Source organism: Formica exsecta, unplaced genomic scaffold (genome assembly GCF_003651465.1).
Source record: "Formica exsecta isolate Colony F162 unplaced genomic scaffold, ASM365146v1 scaffold60, whole genome shotgun sequence".
NCBI classification, from domain to species: Eukaryota; Metazoa; Arthropoda; class Insecta; order Hymenoptera; family Formicidae; genus Formica; species Formica exsecta.
Genome location: NW_021853281.1, coordinates 7522 through 27063, shown reverse-complemented (window position 1 = coordinate 27063; position 19542 = coordinate 7522). Strand labels below are relative to the sequence as shown.

The window sequence follows — 19542 nt, the reverse complement described above, 5'->3', positions numbered from 1 at the left end:
CCTCCAGAGAAATTCGACGTCGTCGTCGATCTTCTGGAAGATCCGAGAATTGTCCTTTATTACTTATTTACTTTGTCTTCCGATGATTCTCTCTTTTTTTGGCTTTTATTTCTCTTGAGAACCTTTAATTTTCTATGATCGAGAACACGTGCGCTATTAGCCGACAGTGAGGGAGAAAATTTTCTCTCTTGTCTTTAATATATTTTTCTTATCTCACGATATAGATATTTTTATATCAAATTAGAAATCTACGGCAAAAATTGCTATAATAAAATATTATTTTATCTTTGGATTTGTTTATTGAAAATACGCAGCATTTCGAAGATTAAAGAGATCTTTCGGGGCTACTAGTTAAATGTTTATGTTTTTATGTATAAACTTACTGCAGGTTTCTCTAATAAGGAAACTTCTTGAGATATCTGTTTTGAAACTTTGAAGCGGTCCTAGATAGAAATTTCGTTACTTTCATTTTCTAGTTAGTGAAACTATTTGAGAGTCTTAAAGATAATGCGGCAATATTATTTAATCGCAAATTCTTTAATAATTTTAGAAATATATATTAATCTAAAAGCATATCATAAAATAATGAAATAATATGATATACAGAAGATAACAAAAAAGTTCTAAATTTTATATGACCTATTTAATCGGATAACAGAAAAGTTCTAAATTTCATATGACCTATTTAATCGGTTTAAATGCCGAAAAGATCTGATAAATCCAATAATAAATAACTGATTTTTTAAATTTCTATTTATGTGTTGAATTAACCGATCACGTCAATTACGAAATAAACTATGAAGATTTAGTATAAGTTCAACAGCGAAAGAGTCGATGGCCTTTTGTCGGCGATGTTGCAGTATTGTTTCGCGCTGCATTGTCGACAACAATAACCGATCCGGCGATGGTAGGTTCATCCTAGCGTGGATTATTCGGTAATTTCACCCGTGTTACGCGTGTTTCATTCCGCGTGCAGAGAGGAAAGATGTCCTTTTCCCTCTTTTTTCTTCTAGTTCGTCGATTATCCGTTTTTCTTTTTTCTTTCAGATTTTTAAAAATCTTTCTTCTGTTTATTCTCTTCTTCATTTTAATCGCATATTTTTAAATTGTAGTATACTTTTATTATTGTTTCTTTATATTCTAGTCTATTACATTTTATTTTACGTATATGTGATTGTTTATTATTTTTTTATATTTTTATAGTTTTATATTTTTTTTAAATAATTTTTGCTAAGCGTAATAAGATGTTTCTTTTTCTATTTCTTAAACATAAACTTTTAATCTCTTTTTCTCTTTCACTCTACAAGTTTAAGTATTTATGTTTTGACACGCGCCGAGGATTCCATATGAAAGCAACAGTCAGTTTCGTTCTCTTCTCCGTCTCCCTTTGAAGTTTCATGGTTATCGCACGGTTTGTCGAGCAACGTGAATCGGAAGACGATCGGTCCACAGCAGGATCCACAGTGAGAGTATCATGAGACGTAATGACTGGTCCGTCAAATGCTAAGAGAAACCCGGTAGGTACGTCGTCACGGATGAGAGAGCAGCTAAACGTATTTTCCTCTCTTTCGGGAATAACGGAACGAACAAATTTATGCTAATACCATTTCGCGCGAGAGCGCTCGCTGGTTAGGATAATACGGATCATCGATATAATCGAATCATCGCTCCGATTTCTCTTCGCTTTGGATAGCCGCGAGCATTGAATCGACATTTATTTTTCCATGAAACGTTTATAATATATGAATGATGATTTTAACGAAAATTAGCGTATATGCGAAATATTTCATATTCTTTATGCTTTTTTATATTTATTTTTTAGTAGATAGAATTTTTTTAGGAAAATAATTTATAATTAATGTTTTGTTTATATGAATATTTTATCATACACACATATATTTATAGTTTGATTATACATACATATCATCGTTTTTAATTGAATTAGCAACAGTTGAACTAAAACAGTTGAATTAAATTTGAATATTTCAAATCCGTGCTTTACATACGAACGATACATCGTAAAAGATAACACAAGATATACAGCAAATTTCGTAAACTTTTATGCAAAAAGGAACTTTGAAGATAAAGTAAATGGAAGACATATGGTTACTCATTCTTTTAGATCAAAAGAGAGAAAATTACAATAAATGACGCGACTTTTTATATATTTTTTAAATTATCTGCCACCAAGGCGAAAGGCAGATTATATATGGCGAAAAAGCTTTTTGTAAGTAAGAGAGGATTTAGCCAGTCTGAATGGGTCGTTTCAAAGTAATGATAAGACATTAGAGGTTATTGTAGAACGTTGTTGGTTTTTAAGGTTGTTTCACATCAGAGATCTGGTTTACCACGATATTGTACATTCCTCCGGCACGCTCGTAATTATAGCAGCAAAGTTTCGCCAGTATTTGCAGAACAATGTTCTCATTATCTTTCACATAAGATTTCTGCATGAAGAACGACCTTAGGTACAAAACATAGAGATTGCAAGACCCTTCGCACCTTTGTGTCTGTCTATATAGCATGGTATTATATATCGTATATATTTTGTATTATATATCTTGTATGATATAAAGGTAATATGAAAAAAATATAGAAATAATAAAAAATATATCTATGTTGATATTAAAATTATTATTCAAAACATGCATTTATTAGCGAAACTGAAACAAGCGCTTAAATATAAAAGAAGCATTGGAAATAATAATTAAGGTGTCTTTTATGTCTTATAAATTGGCTGAGAAAGAGAACGAGACGTATCCCATTGCATTGGTTTTAATGACGCTATCCAATCCCCTAAAAGCTCAGTATTCCTCGGTTCCCTCTTAAGTGGCTTCGCGAAAAATGAACTTTGGATGACGAGGCAACGTTAGAGATATCCTTTCCGCTTCGAATTTTACCGGTGCCCTCTTTTCCGACGGATAGATTTTTATAGATTCATCATGGGAAGGGATTAATAAAAAAAAAAGGTTGCTTTCATTATTCTCGATCGTTGATCGCGTTGTCACTAGTCACCAATTATCCTCGTATTCTAAATACCAACTCATTGTAATGATGATTAATTAGAGAGAAGGGAAAAACCGACTTAAAAGAGAGATTATTATGAAAAATAAATCACAATTCACGAATCATTATACAATACTATTAATAAAAAAACAATAGAAAAAATGCTTTGTTGAGATAATATTCAATAAAAAAAATTAAATTACACGGTAAATTATGATTAGATTGATATTGAATATAGCTCTTTCGGTAAATTTTCAAAAATAAGGGAGAATATGCAGCGCAAGATGAATTTTCTCAGGATGACGTTTTGCGGCCTCGCTCCGTGCTAAGAGGGTGCGTTCAGAAGTCTCATCAAAGTCGGCTTTTTTCAGAGACGATTGCTCGAAAACTTTGTTAAACTATTCTACCCGTTTTCTCGCCGACGGTTAAATCTTGTTTCGTTTCGCCACCCACGCCGGACAATGGGCGAGAATTGCGATTTAACTTTGTTGCGAGTAGCGTGTGCAACGTTATATTGCGCTTCCGACCACGTGTCAGCGTATAATGCACGCGTGCCGGGATAATACTTGACCGAAGACGCCTTCTGATTAAGGATACGCGGCGCGTTAACGGGCGCATTGTCGTCTCGCGATAATTGCGTTATCATAGGGGTTGAAGGACTAAAAGTACTATGAAAAGAAATTTTGAATCGACACATCCTGCTGCAATTTGATTACAGAGAAAAATTGTTGCCTTTTTAAGCCTGATAAATTCGAAAAAATCATAATATAATAAAAGCAAATATAAACTACTACTTTTTTTCTTTACTAAATTTTCTAAAGAATGCACGCTTCTTTCGTAAAATCAGACTAGCAAAGAATGTTTCATTCACTTTGCGTAATAATTTTTAATAGTAATAGCAGCAGCTTTCATTTACCGATCGTGACAATACAAAAATTATTTAAGTTGATGGAAACATCGAAAAATATTGGAAAAGGAAATTTAAATATTAATAGATTTGTATTATATAACGGTTGAACAGAGAAATTTCAATATCGATAATCGATATCTTTGCTAATTGCAAGTTTACTTTGTTTTAAAAAAATTTTAAATATTGTCACCGTTAAACTTCTGCGTCGAGTTTTTTAAAATAGATGAACCGTGAATTTTACATATAGTTTTATCAAATTTATCGTATGTTTTAAAGATTAGAGAACTGCAGAGAAAGAGAGAATTTAGAATATATTTTTTTCAGAGTTTTATTTTAAATATTAATGCCAGGTTTTTGACGAATGCGTGATATGTATTTGTATATTTTATTCAAAAATGCTAAAATTTTCATAGATATTAAAATTCTTAACCCATTGTCGGCGGAATCTTCTTTATGCTCTTAAAATTCAGCAAGATGCCAAAGACTGGATTGACTGTCCGAAAGGCACGAAATTATTATCATTTCATCCAGGTGCGCGCTTATTCGCGTATTCAGAGGCTTGTAGCGTTTCCGTGGAAGGGGAGATCGGTGACACGAGTCTATAAAATCCCATAAACATCCCTCAGGAACGCGTTATAGGGGCGGTCGCCACTGAAAGGAATAAAATATCGCTTTTTGCGGCAATTTTACGGCAATTTTCCGAGCCGCTGGAAACTGCGCTGTGTGCATCAAGAACCAGGTGTTTGTCGATTCTAGCATTCGCTCTCGTAGGATTCTCTATTGGTCGAATACGTCCGATTCATCGAGGACTGACGATTAATAGCCAGAGAGAGAGAAGAGAGAGAGAGAGAGAGCCGTTCAGTTGATATTCTAGTGGTTTCCGACAAAAACATTGATGTATAAAACGCGTGCGTGCCAATCGCGTGAACAGCCAATGGTTCGTATTGTAAACGAATTTATCTTACAACACTCTTTAAACTTCTTGTCATCGAAATGTCTTTGCGATCTTCATGATTAATTATAAAATTATATTAACCGATGATATTTTAGCGAGCTTGTTAACATAAAGCGCGCACGTAGATCGTGTTTAACTTACTCGTCTTTAAGTGTTTAATATTAATATCGAAATAATATTAGTACGACGTGATGTAATTAGTACAATATTATTATTATATTATCGCGCTCCTTGTAAGTCTCCCAATAACATTCAACAACGTGCCAATTATCGCGAATTTATCGTACATTTTCCATGCCTCCAGGGACATCGCAATATCAACGCTCGGCTTTAAGTTACCGAACAAAGTACATTGCGTTTCAGGACTATGGTATAAAATGGCAGTGTGCTTGAATTTGTTAGTTCGGCATTTTATCCTGTCTATTTCGTGTAATACAGCTCGTAAAGTGAATTAAAATTGTTAATAAATAAAATATTAATATCATTAATTTTTGTTTTATTATAACATTTTTTTATCAAATTTTCAACGTTTTTAAAATTATTTTATACGAGAAATGAAGAGAGTAGATGATTTTTTTATAATTTTTTATAAAAAAGTTTTCAAAGAGAAAGCATAGATGTTTTCAAGATACTATAGACACAACATAATTAAAGCTTGCGTGTGGTTTCTTTTATACATAAGGAAACAGTGCAATTAAAATGGAAAAATTCTAACACTATACTCTGTGCAGAAAGAATGAAATAAAAATATTACTTTCATCTTGTTCATCAAAGAAGTCGGCCTATGGATAGTCCTATATTGCATAAGGCTTCTATTAGCGAACTTTAATATTCCCTGTCGGTGGCTTAAACGATTTTCTTCTACACAATATTATAATTTTTGTATGACTTTTGAAATATTAATCAAAACTTTTGAGACATAGAATTAATTCGATTGACGTATTCGATTAATAAATTAATATATTCATTGTTTGACGTCGGTTATCTAATTACAGAATTAGTAATTAGGATAGCTATCAAAGTTAATCACGTCAAAGATTTGCATACAGTGCAAATGAGTGTCTTAACAATGATTGATCTCACCGAAATTTTTCAAGCGATCTTGCAATTATATGGACAGATATATCTCACTTGTAGCCGGTGAACGAGGTTGTCCGGAATTCACTGTTCGTCTAATATGTCGCCCACGAAGCTACATTATCAGTGACTGACACTACTAACGCTTTATATCGTAGCGGACATGACATCACGCGTCGCCATTGAAATCGGACATTAATACATTCCATTGTAGTACATAAGTGCCCATATAGTCGAACAGCATATTGTCAGCGACGTGACACAATAAAATATAATGTCAATAATATTGGTTGTTTATAGCGTGGAAAAAATAATTATTATATGCTTAGTTATATTTAAATCCTAAATACGAGATTTCCTATAACGCACAAATCGTTTTTAGATCAGATTTAATTCAAAGTTTAAAATCACAACAAATTTAAATTTGTCGTACCTCTTCTAGATCACTTATCGTTTAGTTTGCGATATGAATAAAAGGATGGAATATTTCACGAAAAATCATAACGAAACAATTTGATTACGAGCAAGAGGCCTTTGACAATGCGATTTATTTACGCGACTTGAATGGCAACGTCTGGCAGAAATGTCCGTACGTAAGTACTTAACGTGTTCCCCCGGTGACGCCGCTAATGCGTGCCGAATCGCTCGTAACGTCGACAATATTCAAGCCCCTTTTACCAACGTAAACCTGGATGGTACCGGGAGATGCTATTCCGGACACGACATCCCGATATTGTACTCGAGTGGAGTAGTCGAGTAGGGCTCGTCTTTAGTTATGGCGCGTTAGTTACGCAATGCTTACTTCGCGATAAATTATGTCACGATGAATGAGCGTTCCTGTATATGCATTCTGTATGTCACTCCGCGATGCGAAACTAGAGAAAAGAATTCATATCGGTTTGCAAGAATTCTCTTATTTTTCGAAAAAAAGTTTTCTCTTATTTTTAGATTAAAAAAATTACACAAGATCGGATTAATATAATTTTCACAGTCGATAGCAAAATAATATCTGGAAAATTAATTAATTCTTTTGTATTGTAAAATATTTATTGATCTTCGAATTTTGCGAATTATGCACAATATTGTGGAGGAGTAATAAATTTTATTCAACCAGCTATATTATATCATCCTTTTGATTGGATTAATTACGAAATTTTTATTGATTTTATTACATGTTTCCATGACTATCGAATTAAAAATGTGCTTGTCGAAAATGGCGAGGAGAAAAAGAATATGTCGACATGCATGTTAGTATTATCGCCTCTAATATTGGCAATAAAATACATAAAGTATATCAGACGATTTCTCAGAGCTATTTTTTCTCATTCGATATGTGAACGAGAAAAAGATTTTGAAGGAACAAGGACAGAGAGTTCAAGGGAGGAAAGACTGTAAAGGAGGGAAGTGTTCATGTGCGTAATTTCCGGCACACCAATGAATTATGCGATTATTACCACAAACATATGTCGTCTCGACGGGTTCGCACATTATCGACATCCTTTATTAGGGATCTTCCTCTGCCAAACTGTGACCTGAAGGTCGACGAATTGTCGACGACTTGTTTGCTCAGGCCGCCCGGTCTTCTTTCAATACCGCATCAAGCGGGTTGTAATCCCTCGATATATGGGTCTCATTTGTAACTTGTGATCTCTTTGGCAAAATGCTTGGCATAAGTCAGAATTACGCCTCTTTCGTCCGAATGTCCGTCTGTAAACGTCAAAAATAGAGATTCGTTTTAATATCTCTGTTCGCTCCAACGATACAGGTTTTACGCGGCGATAATTGAATCGATATAAAGAATTACTGCGATAGAGATAATGCGATATTATGATTGATATAACTTACCGCGCATTCGATTGTATCTGTTAATTATCCAGACTGACAATCACGTGAAAATTTATTAGCGATTCGTAATGAGTATTCATTTCGATCGAATACCATTTTTAATGCAATAGCACGTGAATTAATTATAGCGACGCGCATTATTAAACCGTCCTTTAACAATAAACATATCTGGAACATGCGTGTCTATCGCACTTTATCATAAGCCTATGCGTCGATATTCAATAGTTGCACAACGAGATCGATATATCGGTTATTCGTGTTCATATAGGACGCTAAATTAAACTTCATTACCTAAGATGAGACGCGTTCGCCTTTTCTTCACGTCGATGATAACTACAAAAGAATAGCTCGGGCTGCTGAAACTATCCTGACTATTTCACCGAGATAAAGCACGTAATTGTTATTACACACAGAGCTTCATTAATTACCTCGTAGCTGAAGGCGCTCTGGTAATTGATTATTAACTTTATATTAGACTGTAATATCCGATTAATGCATCGATAAATGGATGGTCTTATGTCATATTAAGACGCAAATATTATATTTGCATCACGTTTAATGCCAAATACTCGTAGTTAAGCACAGATTTTCCAACATTTATTATCAAACAATTATGAAAGAGAAAGATAGTATTTATCTTGGATTTACATATATTTTTTTAGAATTTCTGATATAAAAATCTTTTTTAAATTTTATTACAACGTATAGAGGAAGACATAATAAAATCAGATATACGAATTGAACTAGATGTCTATCTATTTTTATGAAAAATTCGAGGGACGCGATGAAAGCGAAAATAAAACTCGATAGCTAATACTTGATTACGTTTAGATGAAGTACTATTTTTTTACGCACTAATTTGTCATAGTACACGATACTTTCCACAAAATAAGCAGATAGCGCGATTTGATTCGATATTATTATTTACTTCTTCATACTGCATGCAAGGATAATATGAAAGGATGCGTCGAGAAGCGTAATATCGTCCTAGACATTTCGTGTGACAGAGACACGCGACACAGTTGCGTGCATTTAACGCACGCGTGTACATACGCACAACGCGACGGCCCATCTTGGTCGGTCCCCCCCTACGAAATCAATTATCACCCCATTCCCTCGAAATTACCGTTAATGCTAGCGCCTGTCGGATTACGGTGCTCGCGCCAATTTCCAAAAAAGCGCAAAAGTTTTCGGGACCGGCATCAACATAAGCGGCTTAGGAGCGCGTGCCCGCGCGCCAGCTGGTCTAATCGATCTATCGAAAACCTATCTCCCCGGGTATCGTATACATAGAAAGAGCGCGCATAAGAGGCATTAATCCCATAAATACCGAAATTATACGCGCGGTGAGCGGCTTTTGCCGTGCGTGAACGGGAAGATATGCCCCACGTTAGACGTTATACGCAAATTTTCCCGCGGAGAACATTCGCTCTTTATATATGCCATAGATTGTGTCCGTGCGTTGAATCTTTAATGAGATACGAGCGCAGTATTCGTAACGATTTATCCTTATGATATAAGAACGAAGTACTGATTTAACGAGATTCGTGGCTGTTTTTTTTTTTTTTTTTTTTTTTTTTTTTACGAAGAGGAAGAGATCCCGGATGATCGTTTCGTTATAGTCATAAGAGTAATCTATCTGATATATGTTTCATATTATAGAAAAGATGGCTCTATATATATTACAAATATATGTTAACTAAAACTCGGGCAATTCGCAAGTCGAAAACCATATTATAGTAAACGTACTTGGTACGCGAAATTGTCACATATTTTTCTGCTATACGTTTATTCATATGTGCATTCATTTATATTTTCCACTCGCAGCGAATAGCTGCAAATAAAAGTAAATCGTATATCGAAGAAAACGTCTTTTTGAATACGTGTCTTTTGTCTTCAAAAAACATTGGAATTCTTAGACATTGCGCTCTCTCTCTTTCCTGAAAAGATGGTGCAGAATAAGATAAAATAGCGTAGCAATTTCCTGAGCGGAAAAAATTCGTATGTACCAAAATATGGACCGAAAATTTTACACGTACTCTATAAAAAGTACAAGTTTTGCATAATAAATGCTTAAGATTATTCATTTTATACTATTTTTTTTCTGTTTACGCAAACATGAAGTTTTTATCTCCAAAAATAGCCAACTCATTAAAATGTTAAACGTTAGCAATAAAACTTAGAACCGCGCTAGTATGCCAGGATCCAGATCTGCAAGCAAAAAAGGGTAGCATGTTTTAAAAAATGATAAATCTAGTCATTTTCTCTACATTAACTAAAATAATCTTTTTTTCCGCGTTTTAAAATAATACATATTTAATCAGTAATATATATAATAAGCTTTCCGTTATATAAAAAAACCAATGAATTATTTTTTTATTTAATTATACTTAAATTTTGTAAAAAGATGTTTTTATAAACACATAATTCTTTTAGTAAACTTTAGCAGTTTTTATTAATGTAATAATAAACATTTTATAGAGAAATATTTTTTGTCACATTGAATATCTGCAGTAAGGTATTATTATTTTTAAATATAATTGTGTATATCGTGTCTACAAGCGCGATCATTACATATTAAGAAATCAGCATGTAATATAAATAATCATCATATTTTTAAATCATCTTTTATACAAAGAATATTATGGTTTAAAATAGATTTTATTTTTTCTTGTAATTTCAATAAAGCAGCCGAAAAACTAGCGATGATAGATAAATAGCCTTCAAAAGATAGTAGATAAAATGTATGCAGTAATAACTTTTAGCGATAAAAGGTATCTAAAGAATTATAATTGTAACGAATCGTATTATCTACCGATGCTTACCTACGCCTACTGTCTTCAGCTTAAATCGATAAAATAACCGACTCATGTACTACAGCAGATGTGGTCGTAAGACCACGTTATTAAGCATGGTAACAAGTTATCAATAGATAGTATGATTTAGTATATGCAATACGATTTAATTAATATTATTTTCTAATGAAAAATTGTATAATTTTATTTTTTTCTAGTAGTTTCATGATTAGGAAATTGATTTGTTATAAATTCATGTAGCAGGATACATAATGTAGGCGAAATAATATCAATACTATTTATTTTTTTTATAAGTACAAAATTATATTCCTCGCAATAACAGGAAATGAGTTTATAACAATTTACCGTAGCGTTTCGATTACAGTACTTTTATCGGGTTATGATTATGTCAAATTCTTTTTAGTAGCATATATTACATCATGAAGTAGTATATCCTTTCTTCCAAATCGTATCTTTTAGATAGGCACCTACTAGAGGATTATTGAGCATTTCCTCCACAATATCCTTAAAACCAAGCTGACTAGCTAACTTGTACTTACATTCGATATCTGATAATTCAGAAATTAGAATTTTCATATTATCTGTCATGGAATGATTAATATTTTTTTCCAAACAGTACCTAAAAAATAATGACAATATTTTTAAGAAAATTATTTATGTATAGAAATCATATTTTTTATATTATATATATATTAATTGCAGTAAACTCACCTACGCGCACAATCTTGTACAATCGTAGACGTTAGATTATTTATCATCATGAATTCTTTGAGATATTTCGTCTCATCTTTGAGAACGCAATGATGATAAATAAGATTAGCCCAATCCGTATGATGATTATAAGCACGACTAACAATGAGAGCTTGAGGAAAATTTAAGATCTGAGACAGTATTTTATCCAATTCGTCACTTTTCAGATTTAATAGGCATACTGCTTGCTGATTTTGCGGTAACGCGTGCAATAGTCCGATTTGAAGAGCGACAAGTTGTGCTTGATGAGCACATTGGTTAGCAAGATTTAATTTTTTATCCTAGAATTAAAATATATAATTTTTTTGTTCTAAAAAAATACATATACGATCATTTTATTTCTTTACCTGTAAATAGTATTGAGTGGCATGAGTAAAATTTGTTACGGCCAGTTGCAATTGTTTTTGGGTATTGTCATTCCGAGTATACTTTATTTCTACTGGAATACCAGTCACGCCTCTTCCGCATTCTTTTAATGCTTCAGATATTAAGTTTGAAATTACTTCTTTTGCTTCATTTTCCCACATGAGTGCGATTTCATAATACAAACGGAAATGCAGCGCCACTAAAGTAAATAATTCTTTATCGTCTGGACATTGACGCTTCAGAAATTCTAACAGTGCTATTTTTAAACCCGGTACCTGTCCGATTAAAATAAAATGTATATTTTTCACGAAAGAAAAAAGAAGTATGCGTTCACTTGCAATTTATCGTATGAGTATAAAAATACCTTATCCAAGCCCTGTCCCAATAAAGATTCAAATTGATCATTTTCTTTCAAGATTTGAAATATGTAATTCATTTCGGTAAATCGCCCAACGCCAGTTACAAGACGTACCTAATAATAAACAACAAGGATTAAAATAAATTATGGAATTAATTAATATAATTAATAAATGTAATCTTGAAAACAATGTAAATGTAAATGCTAAAATATTAATTAACATACTAATAATGCCCAGTGTTTAAAAATTTGTAACATATTCGCAAGGCTCTGACACTTTCGTAATACTGAAGCTATTCCTTCCATATTACAGGAAGCCGTGAAACAATCGTGCGATTTTATTAATAATTCCACTATTGTTTTTAATCCTGCAACTGTAACACATATATAATACATAAAAATTTATATATTTATTATAGTTTAAAAAGGGTGATTTAATAACGGAAAAAAATAAATTACCATTCTTTTTTTCATCATGAGTACTAATGTATCTTCCCAGCAATGATTGTGCTGTCTTTAACAATTTTAAGCCTAATAACGAAGTATCGCTACAAAGCTCCATTATTAAGTGAAAATGTGAATGCATAGAATAGCCCCAAATAAAAATGGAGTCTTCTTGACCATCTTTTGGAATTGACAATATTTTGTTATTTTTAATATTAAAATAATATTCTTTGAATAAAATATAATTTTTTTTCCAATTACCTTCTGTGGCACGACTTATGTGCACTGTAATATTTTCGGTTAGAAACATTGCGACATCTTCCTTCTTAATTTTATAAGATATTATTATGTTATTGGCAGTTTCAAATTTATTTTCGATATTACTTTCCATGGTCTCTCGTAAAAATTTAATCGGATTGCTCAGCATTAATAGTGATTGATATGTTTTCCCTAAGCGTGTAGCAAGTTTATAACACGAAATAATTCTCAGGCAAATCTCATTTCCATGTTTAAGAGTTTCTGACAATTTTTCTAAGATTGAAATACACTCCATTTGGAGTTGATGATTGTTAGTGATTGTTGTATCGTTTGTCTTGCTGGTTTCTATAGCTGACGAGACTGTATTTACTGCAAAAATAAAATATGTTGACATATTTCTCCGATATATTAATTATATGCAGGAACTGAAAAATATTTTTAGTCAGATGAAGCATATATAGAAATTGTTATCAATGTTAAAAATAATGATAAGACGTACGGGAAGACGATGAAGAAAATCTTGGCAAAGCGCGATTACGGAAAATGCCATATTTTTGTTGTTTGTTTTTATTCGTCTCTTCCAAGAGACTCTTTTGTTGCACGGTTAAATCTGCTGGTGAAATTTCGCCTTCTGCTAAACTTAAACACAGCATCAATATCTGCAAATCCTATAAAATAATAATTTTTTTTAATATTAATCCTATACTCGAAAATAAAAGTATGTTACTTACTTTGTGATTATAATTAAACATCTTGCTTATTCGTAAGGCAATATCCAATTTGCCCAGATCAAGTAGTTTATTCATTAAAATCTTTACAGAATCTTTTTCGCCTTCGTCGATCAAGGAGCAAACGACTTGTAATCTATCCAATCCAGACAGTAACTCCGTTTTTAATTTATTAAAAATGTAATCATTACAATCAAACTGTACATTTTCAGGTCCAGCTAAAATACATGATTTCCACATTGCCATCTCCAGAGTATCGATAGTTTGTTGCTCAATTTCCGTGTTTTTTAAAGTTTCATAAGCCAATTTTAAAACTTCATATCTAGAGAAAAAATATTTGATTATTTATGTACTAGAATCAGCATCTCGTTGTACGAAATATTCACCTTTCTTTATGCGATATAACTTCCTTGGCATGTTCGACAAAGAATTCAACTGCTACTTGAGATGGAACGTTATATTTGTTGAAATCTTGAGCACATTGCGTCCAGAAAGCAGGATTTATTTTGCCATCCTTATTTATAGATTTCTTAAAAGTATTTCGATACTGAAAATAATGTTACAGATTCATGTTAAAAAAATGTACAGTAAATATTATTTGATTCCTTAAAAATATTTCGAAAATTATTACTTGGGCTAATATAATTTCACATGAATTTAATCCAGCGCGGCATGCTAATTCTAGGGCAACGCTGTAATCCTCGATTGCTATTAAGTCGTTAATGCATCTTTGAATCTCTGTGTTAAAATTATGTACGTTATCGATTATAGTAATGGCTCTAAAATTTAATGTTGTATCGGTTTTCTGCAGAAGTTTTACTATATCCAATAAGCATTGAAAATCCGGTACTGCGACTGTAATATATATAATAAGTTTTACAAGTTATTGCAAGTAATTATTGAACACAGATTAATTAATACAGAATTGTGCATGTTTTACCTGGTAAGTCTGCAGAAAAGTCACACTTTATTAGCGCTTCGAGAAACTTTATTCGTAACGGCGTACTTTGAAAGCCATAACCGAGTGCTGTGACAATGCATCGGATTGCAACAACTGCAATCCAATATAAATTCTTCAAGTATGTGAAATGGGTGCTGTCCCAGTCCATGATTCTCTTAAAAATAATAAAAATAATGTTGTGTGAATCAGCTTGTATAGTAGAACTGTTTCATTTTAATTTTATACATACATTAGATTTGAGCGAGGAACATTGTGACTTAAACTCCATTAAAGACTGTTGACTATCCTTAAATTCGCTGTAACTTATTGTTTGCATCATAAATTCGAAGAATAGATTCAAAATGCTATCCTGCAAGATATTAATACCAATTACAATAAGAAATTTTTGGCCACCATTGCGCGTTATAATTATTGAACTTACAGGCATGAAAATTTTGTAAGCTCGATTAACTGTGTTAATATAACCACATTGAATCATTTTATTTAATAATTCTGATACTTTATCAGAAGGCCATATTTGTTGTTCCAGACATTCCGCGTAATCGAGAAGTATATCTTCTCTTCTTGTTGATATTACCATCCAACAATAACAATATGCTGCTACTGAGGATGGCTATAAATGTGACATTTTTAGTCGCAAGAAAAAAATTAGTAAATTTTATTATTATTGATCAACGTAAAATAATACCTCATAACACGTAGCCAAAATAGCCAATATAGGCATTAAGTTTGAACGAGATGCATTAATTAATGCCCCGGGTGGGTCTTGACTTTGATGACAATTTAATATAATTAACCATAAATCATTATCTAAGGAAGTTGAATTGAAAGCATGTTCTGTATTGGTTGCATCTATATCAGTTCCAGATATAGATGAAGTGGATGCTGGAGATTCCTGTGGAAAATGATATTGATTATATACTAAAAAAAAAAAAACTAAAATTTACAAATAACATTCTTACATTTTCTTTTACTCCAACTTTGCGTTGTCTTGACAATGATTGCCTTGCATCACGGGATTTCTGTTCGTTACATGGTTCAGATTTGCTAAGTTTACTATTATTGAAACACATCAATAAATGTTCCCGTATGCTCGCATTATTAAATAATTGGGCGTTTTCCAGTACCTAGTACACGCGCGATTAGATTGATAGATTTTATTTTAATCAGTATAATATATAACATTATTTTACAACGTACCTGATTTGTGGGATAAGCGAATATGTGACTGACTGCAACGAACTCGAACCATAAATCATGATTTGCCAAATATTTCAGCAATATATCGGGTAGTACACAGTTGTGAACTTGTGCAAAGCGCACGATAATGTCCCATGTTTTTAATGCTTCAACAAACTGTTCATTTCGCTTCAAGATTTTGTCTAATAAGTGTTTTTGGAAACTTTGTTCTAGATAAAATATCACGGACTTTAGATCAGTTTGGTTCTTATACACTACATTTTCCAATAAATTTCCTATAGAATAAAAAACATTATCCAAAATATTTTTATTCGCTAATATCATGTGTGTGCATTGCAATCGCGTTAATAGTTAAAGTTATAAAATATTTTACCTATAGAGATATTTAATTGCTCCTGCACATAGTTTGCCACAATAACGTGCAATCGTAAATTGCTCGAATCAATCTTCAACAATTCAATAAAAACAATACAACTGCATACGATATCAGATTTATCTAGATTTCTCAAAGCGAGAATGTGTGCATATATGGCCGCTTTAAATTTTCTAAAATAATTTCAATTGTTCATATTGGGGCAATGATGAAAATAAATATTCTCATTGAAAATACGAACCTTTGAGAAGATACATTTCCGAGTAACTTAACTTGAGCATATTCTAAAGTATATGCAGCCATATTTGGCCTGCCTTCTTTCAAATAATAACGATACGTCAATATTTCCTGATGTCCATATTTTTTAATAAGATTTTCGTTTGTGAAAGCAGGCATGGGCTCATTTTTGAAACGCCACTTGAAAAATTGTTTTGCATTCAAATTCTTATAGCCGTTTAATAATTCGTACACCGTAATATCATCTTTTTTAGTTTGGTCTTCAATGATGCCTTGCATGTTTGGTATGTGTGCAAGCGCAAACTGAAGAACTTCTTGGGAAATAACATGCTCACCGATTTTTAAAACAACTTTGTTTGTAAATATATCTCTCATTAGTTTACTCTTCTCTGAAGTGTTCGCTTCATTACCTAAGGCGCTTCTCATTTGGGAAAATCGTAAAAATATTATAGCCAAGCTTGCCAAATAATTTGTTTTTAGATAGGCATTAAAATCGTCAGAGATAAAATTAATCGATTCAACTATTCCACGTATTAATGCATCTTCGTAATGATCTTTAGCGTTACACATATCAGTTAATACATTCAATAATTGTGTTAGCTTTAAATTATCTTCTTCAGTGTGACATTCTTGCGAGCAATGTGTAAGGCACAATTGTTGATCAACGTTTCGCAGAAATTCCGTTTTATCAATATTGCAAGAAGATAGAGATAATATTGTATCAAGTTCTTCCAACGTGGTACCACAGCCAAAGGAACGATTTAATATTAATTTTAAATCATTCTTTTCTTTTTTTATATATATGCCATACCTAAAATAATAAATAAATTCACGTATTCTTTTATTAGTTTTATTATCAGTAAAATACATATACATTAAACAGATATTATTATATATTTACATACCTGAATAAATAATCTTTAGTTAAATCTTTTACAAGGCTACTAGCATTGGAAGAATCTATATATTCAATCATATCTGATGTAATATTTAAATTTATAAATAACGATTTTAAATGATGGTCAATTTCATTTGAGTTTTGCAAGATATCTGGATTGCATCTCGCGTCAATCCATAGCCTTATTGCATTAATTTTATTGTTAGATAATAAATAATCCCACAAAATAGTATTTGATACATTTCCTAAAATTTGTGGGTCATTCAAAGAAAAATATAATTCAGTGCATAAGGCGTGTTTAATATTCTCTGGCAGTTTTATTATATCATCTATACATATACAAGAACTTAACCCATTTTGAATTCTGAAACAAGGAAATAATTTTTATTAATTCTTTTCTGTCTTATCATATCTAATAGATATTATTTTCTTATTAATTTTATAAACTTACTTGTATTTTTCTTCATGCTCTATAACAGACTTAATTATGTTCCACGCTATGACATGTTCATTCTTAAACCCATTAACATTTATCATGTACTCGCATAAATAATTTCTTAAAGCTGAGTCTTTATTCTTTGTAGAAACAGCAAAAATATATTCCACTGAATCCTTTCCCTATAATAGAATGATTATTATAAATATTATATCACTATTGGTGTTTACTCTATCATTTAGAAATGTTATTCATCATACTATTTATATTCAAAAGAAAAAGATACAATAGATTAATGTAATATATATGACACGTACCATATTCCTTAGAATATGTGAAGCTCTGTAAACTTGTTTTTTGTTTAATAACTCACTGACCCAATTTTCTACTTCTTCATTGAAGTATATACATGCTTGTTCTACAGAACAGTGCCTTCTATACGCAAGGCATTTATGTGCTAATTTTATATGGGTTCCCTTAGCGGAAGCTTCTCTCACAAGTTCTCTGTCTCCCAACGTACGCCAGCCAGACCATATAGCAGCTGATTCTCCACTTAGACACTCCACAGGAATACCCCCAATGGTCTTTTTCTCAGACATTTTGTATCAATGTATTTTCACATTGATTTATTAATACACTGATATCTTGATACAATTAAAAAGCTTATCTAGTGAATATTGAAAATAGGAAATTATAGCATTTTTATATAATTTAAAAAAATATATAACTATTAAAAAAATACTTTGTTTACATTATAAGATTATTTACAGAATTGTCAAATCACACATTTAATTATTTTTTGTTATATTATTACAATATATATGCCCATTTCATTTTTATAATATATTTTAGTTTCATAAATTTTTTATATAGAAACCTTTTGTTACATAAATTAATGGATTTTTATTATACACAAAATAAATATAAAATGAATAATAGGTTAGGTAAAATAAAAACAACAAGACAAATTGAAATACAATCTTCGATACATTGTATTCACATTTTTATAGCAAGCTCTCACGAACAATAATTATTTATTTACACGAGTTATACGTGTTTATTTGGGATATTATTCACATTTTATGTTTGTGGAAAACACTAGTGTCCTTCTGTGTCTATCCGACACCAACAACTTAACCAGCAGTTGATAAGAATCAATAGCAATCAGCTGTTATAGTTATTTTACTATAAAAAAAACGACGATGCTCAACAGTTGTTTTCTGAACGCGCCCATTAATACGATAGTTGGATGGATCATTGTAATTTTTCGTTGATTTAAGTTTAAAATTTTTGTATTGATTTTTATAAAAAATCGCATATTGTAACACTTATTAATAAATTTGACAAGGAAAATGCATTGCCAGGGACATAAAAATTTTTACATTTTACTGATAAAACCATAATAATCAGTTGACGATTTAGATCTTATTTAAAAATTATTTATTAAGGGTCGGCAGGAGAGACAGTAGAGACCTCTCGCGGGAAGCCGTGAATTACGAATTCGCTTATCCCGTATTACGGCCAAAAAATAAAGAGAATCATGTTAAACCTGTGATATTTGTAATCAGTAGGATCATCCGCAGTCCTGTACAGAGCTATTTTTTTGAAAAAAAGAGTTAAAATAATATTTTATAAGTTGACAAGAAAGGTACATACTAGGTACAGCTCATGGCGGATTAGGTGCAGTTGGCCATGAGCTGTATTTCATTTATTATAAATTTTTAAGAGCCAAAATGCAAAATTCGGCTATGTACAGGATTGCATAATTATATAAAGAAATTATTAAAAAAAGTTTCATGAAGTAATATGACTTCTTCGATGTAAAATACGGAATAAGCGGATCTCACTAGATGTGTATCTAAGGAGCAGCTCATGGGGAAATTTCCGTGGTAACATACTGACTGCTTGACAAAGAGAGATGATT

The 19542-nt window shown here is 31.8% G+C and overlaps 1 protein-coding gene across 4 annotated transcripts; it reads right to left on the bottom strand.

Annotated features, from left to right (window-relative positions):
• Window positions 1-10899: 10899 nt before the first annotated feature.
• LOC115242505 (spatacsin) lies at window positions 10900-19016 on the bottom strand. 4 transcript variants are annotated; one of them, XM_029818839.1, is made up of 23 exons: window positions 18608-19016; window positions 17936-18285; window positions 17634-17800; window positions 17190-17546; window positions 16289-17095; window positions 16048-16220; window positions 15675-15949; window positions 15437-15601; window positions 15163-15369; window positions 14896-15087; window positions 14704-14823; window positions 14454-14628; window positions 14145-14368; window positions 13900-14060; window positions 13517-13835; window positions 13285-13453; window positions 12789-13154; window positions 12543-12707; window positions 12309-12457; window positions 12090-12197; window positions 11707-12000; window positions 11321-11640; window positions 10900-11228 (listed from the first exon to the last, which is right to left on the bottom strand). In XM_029818839.1, the coding sequence occupies exons 2-23, from the start codon at window positions 18215-18217 to the stop codon at window positions 11027-11029; spliced, it is 5397 nt and encodes a 1798-aa protein (XP_029674699.1). In that variant the 5' UTR covers window positions 18218-18285; window positions 18608-19016; the 3' UTR covers window positions 10900-11026. The 4 variants fall into 4 exon arrangements, with proteins under 4 accessions (XP_029674699.1, XP_029674698.1, XP_029674700.1 ...); XM_029818838.1 differs by having other exon boundaries at window positions 18619-19016; XM_029818840.1 differs by having other exon boundaries at window positions 18696-19015.
• Between the last annotated feature and the right edge of the window lie 526 nt (window positions 19017-19542).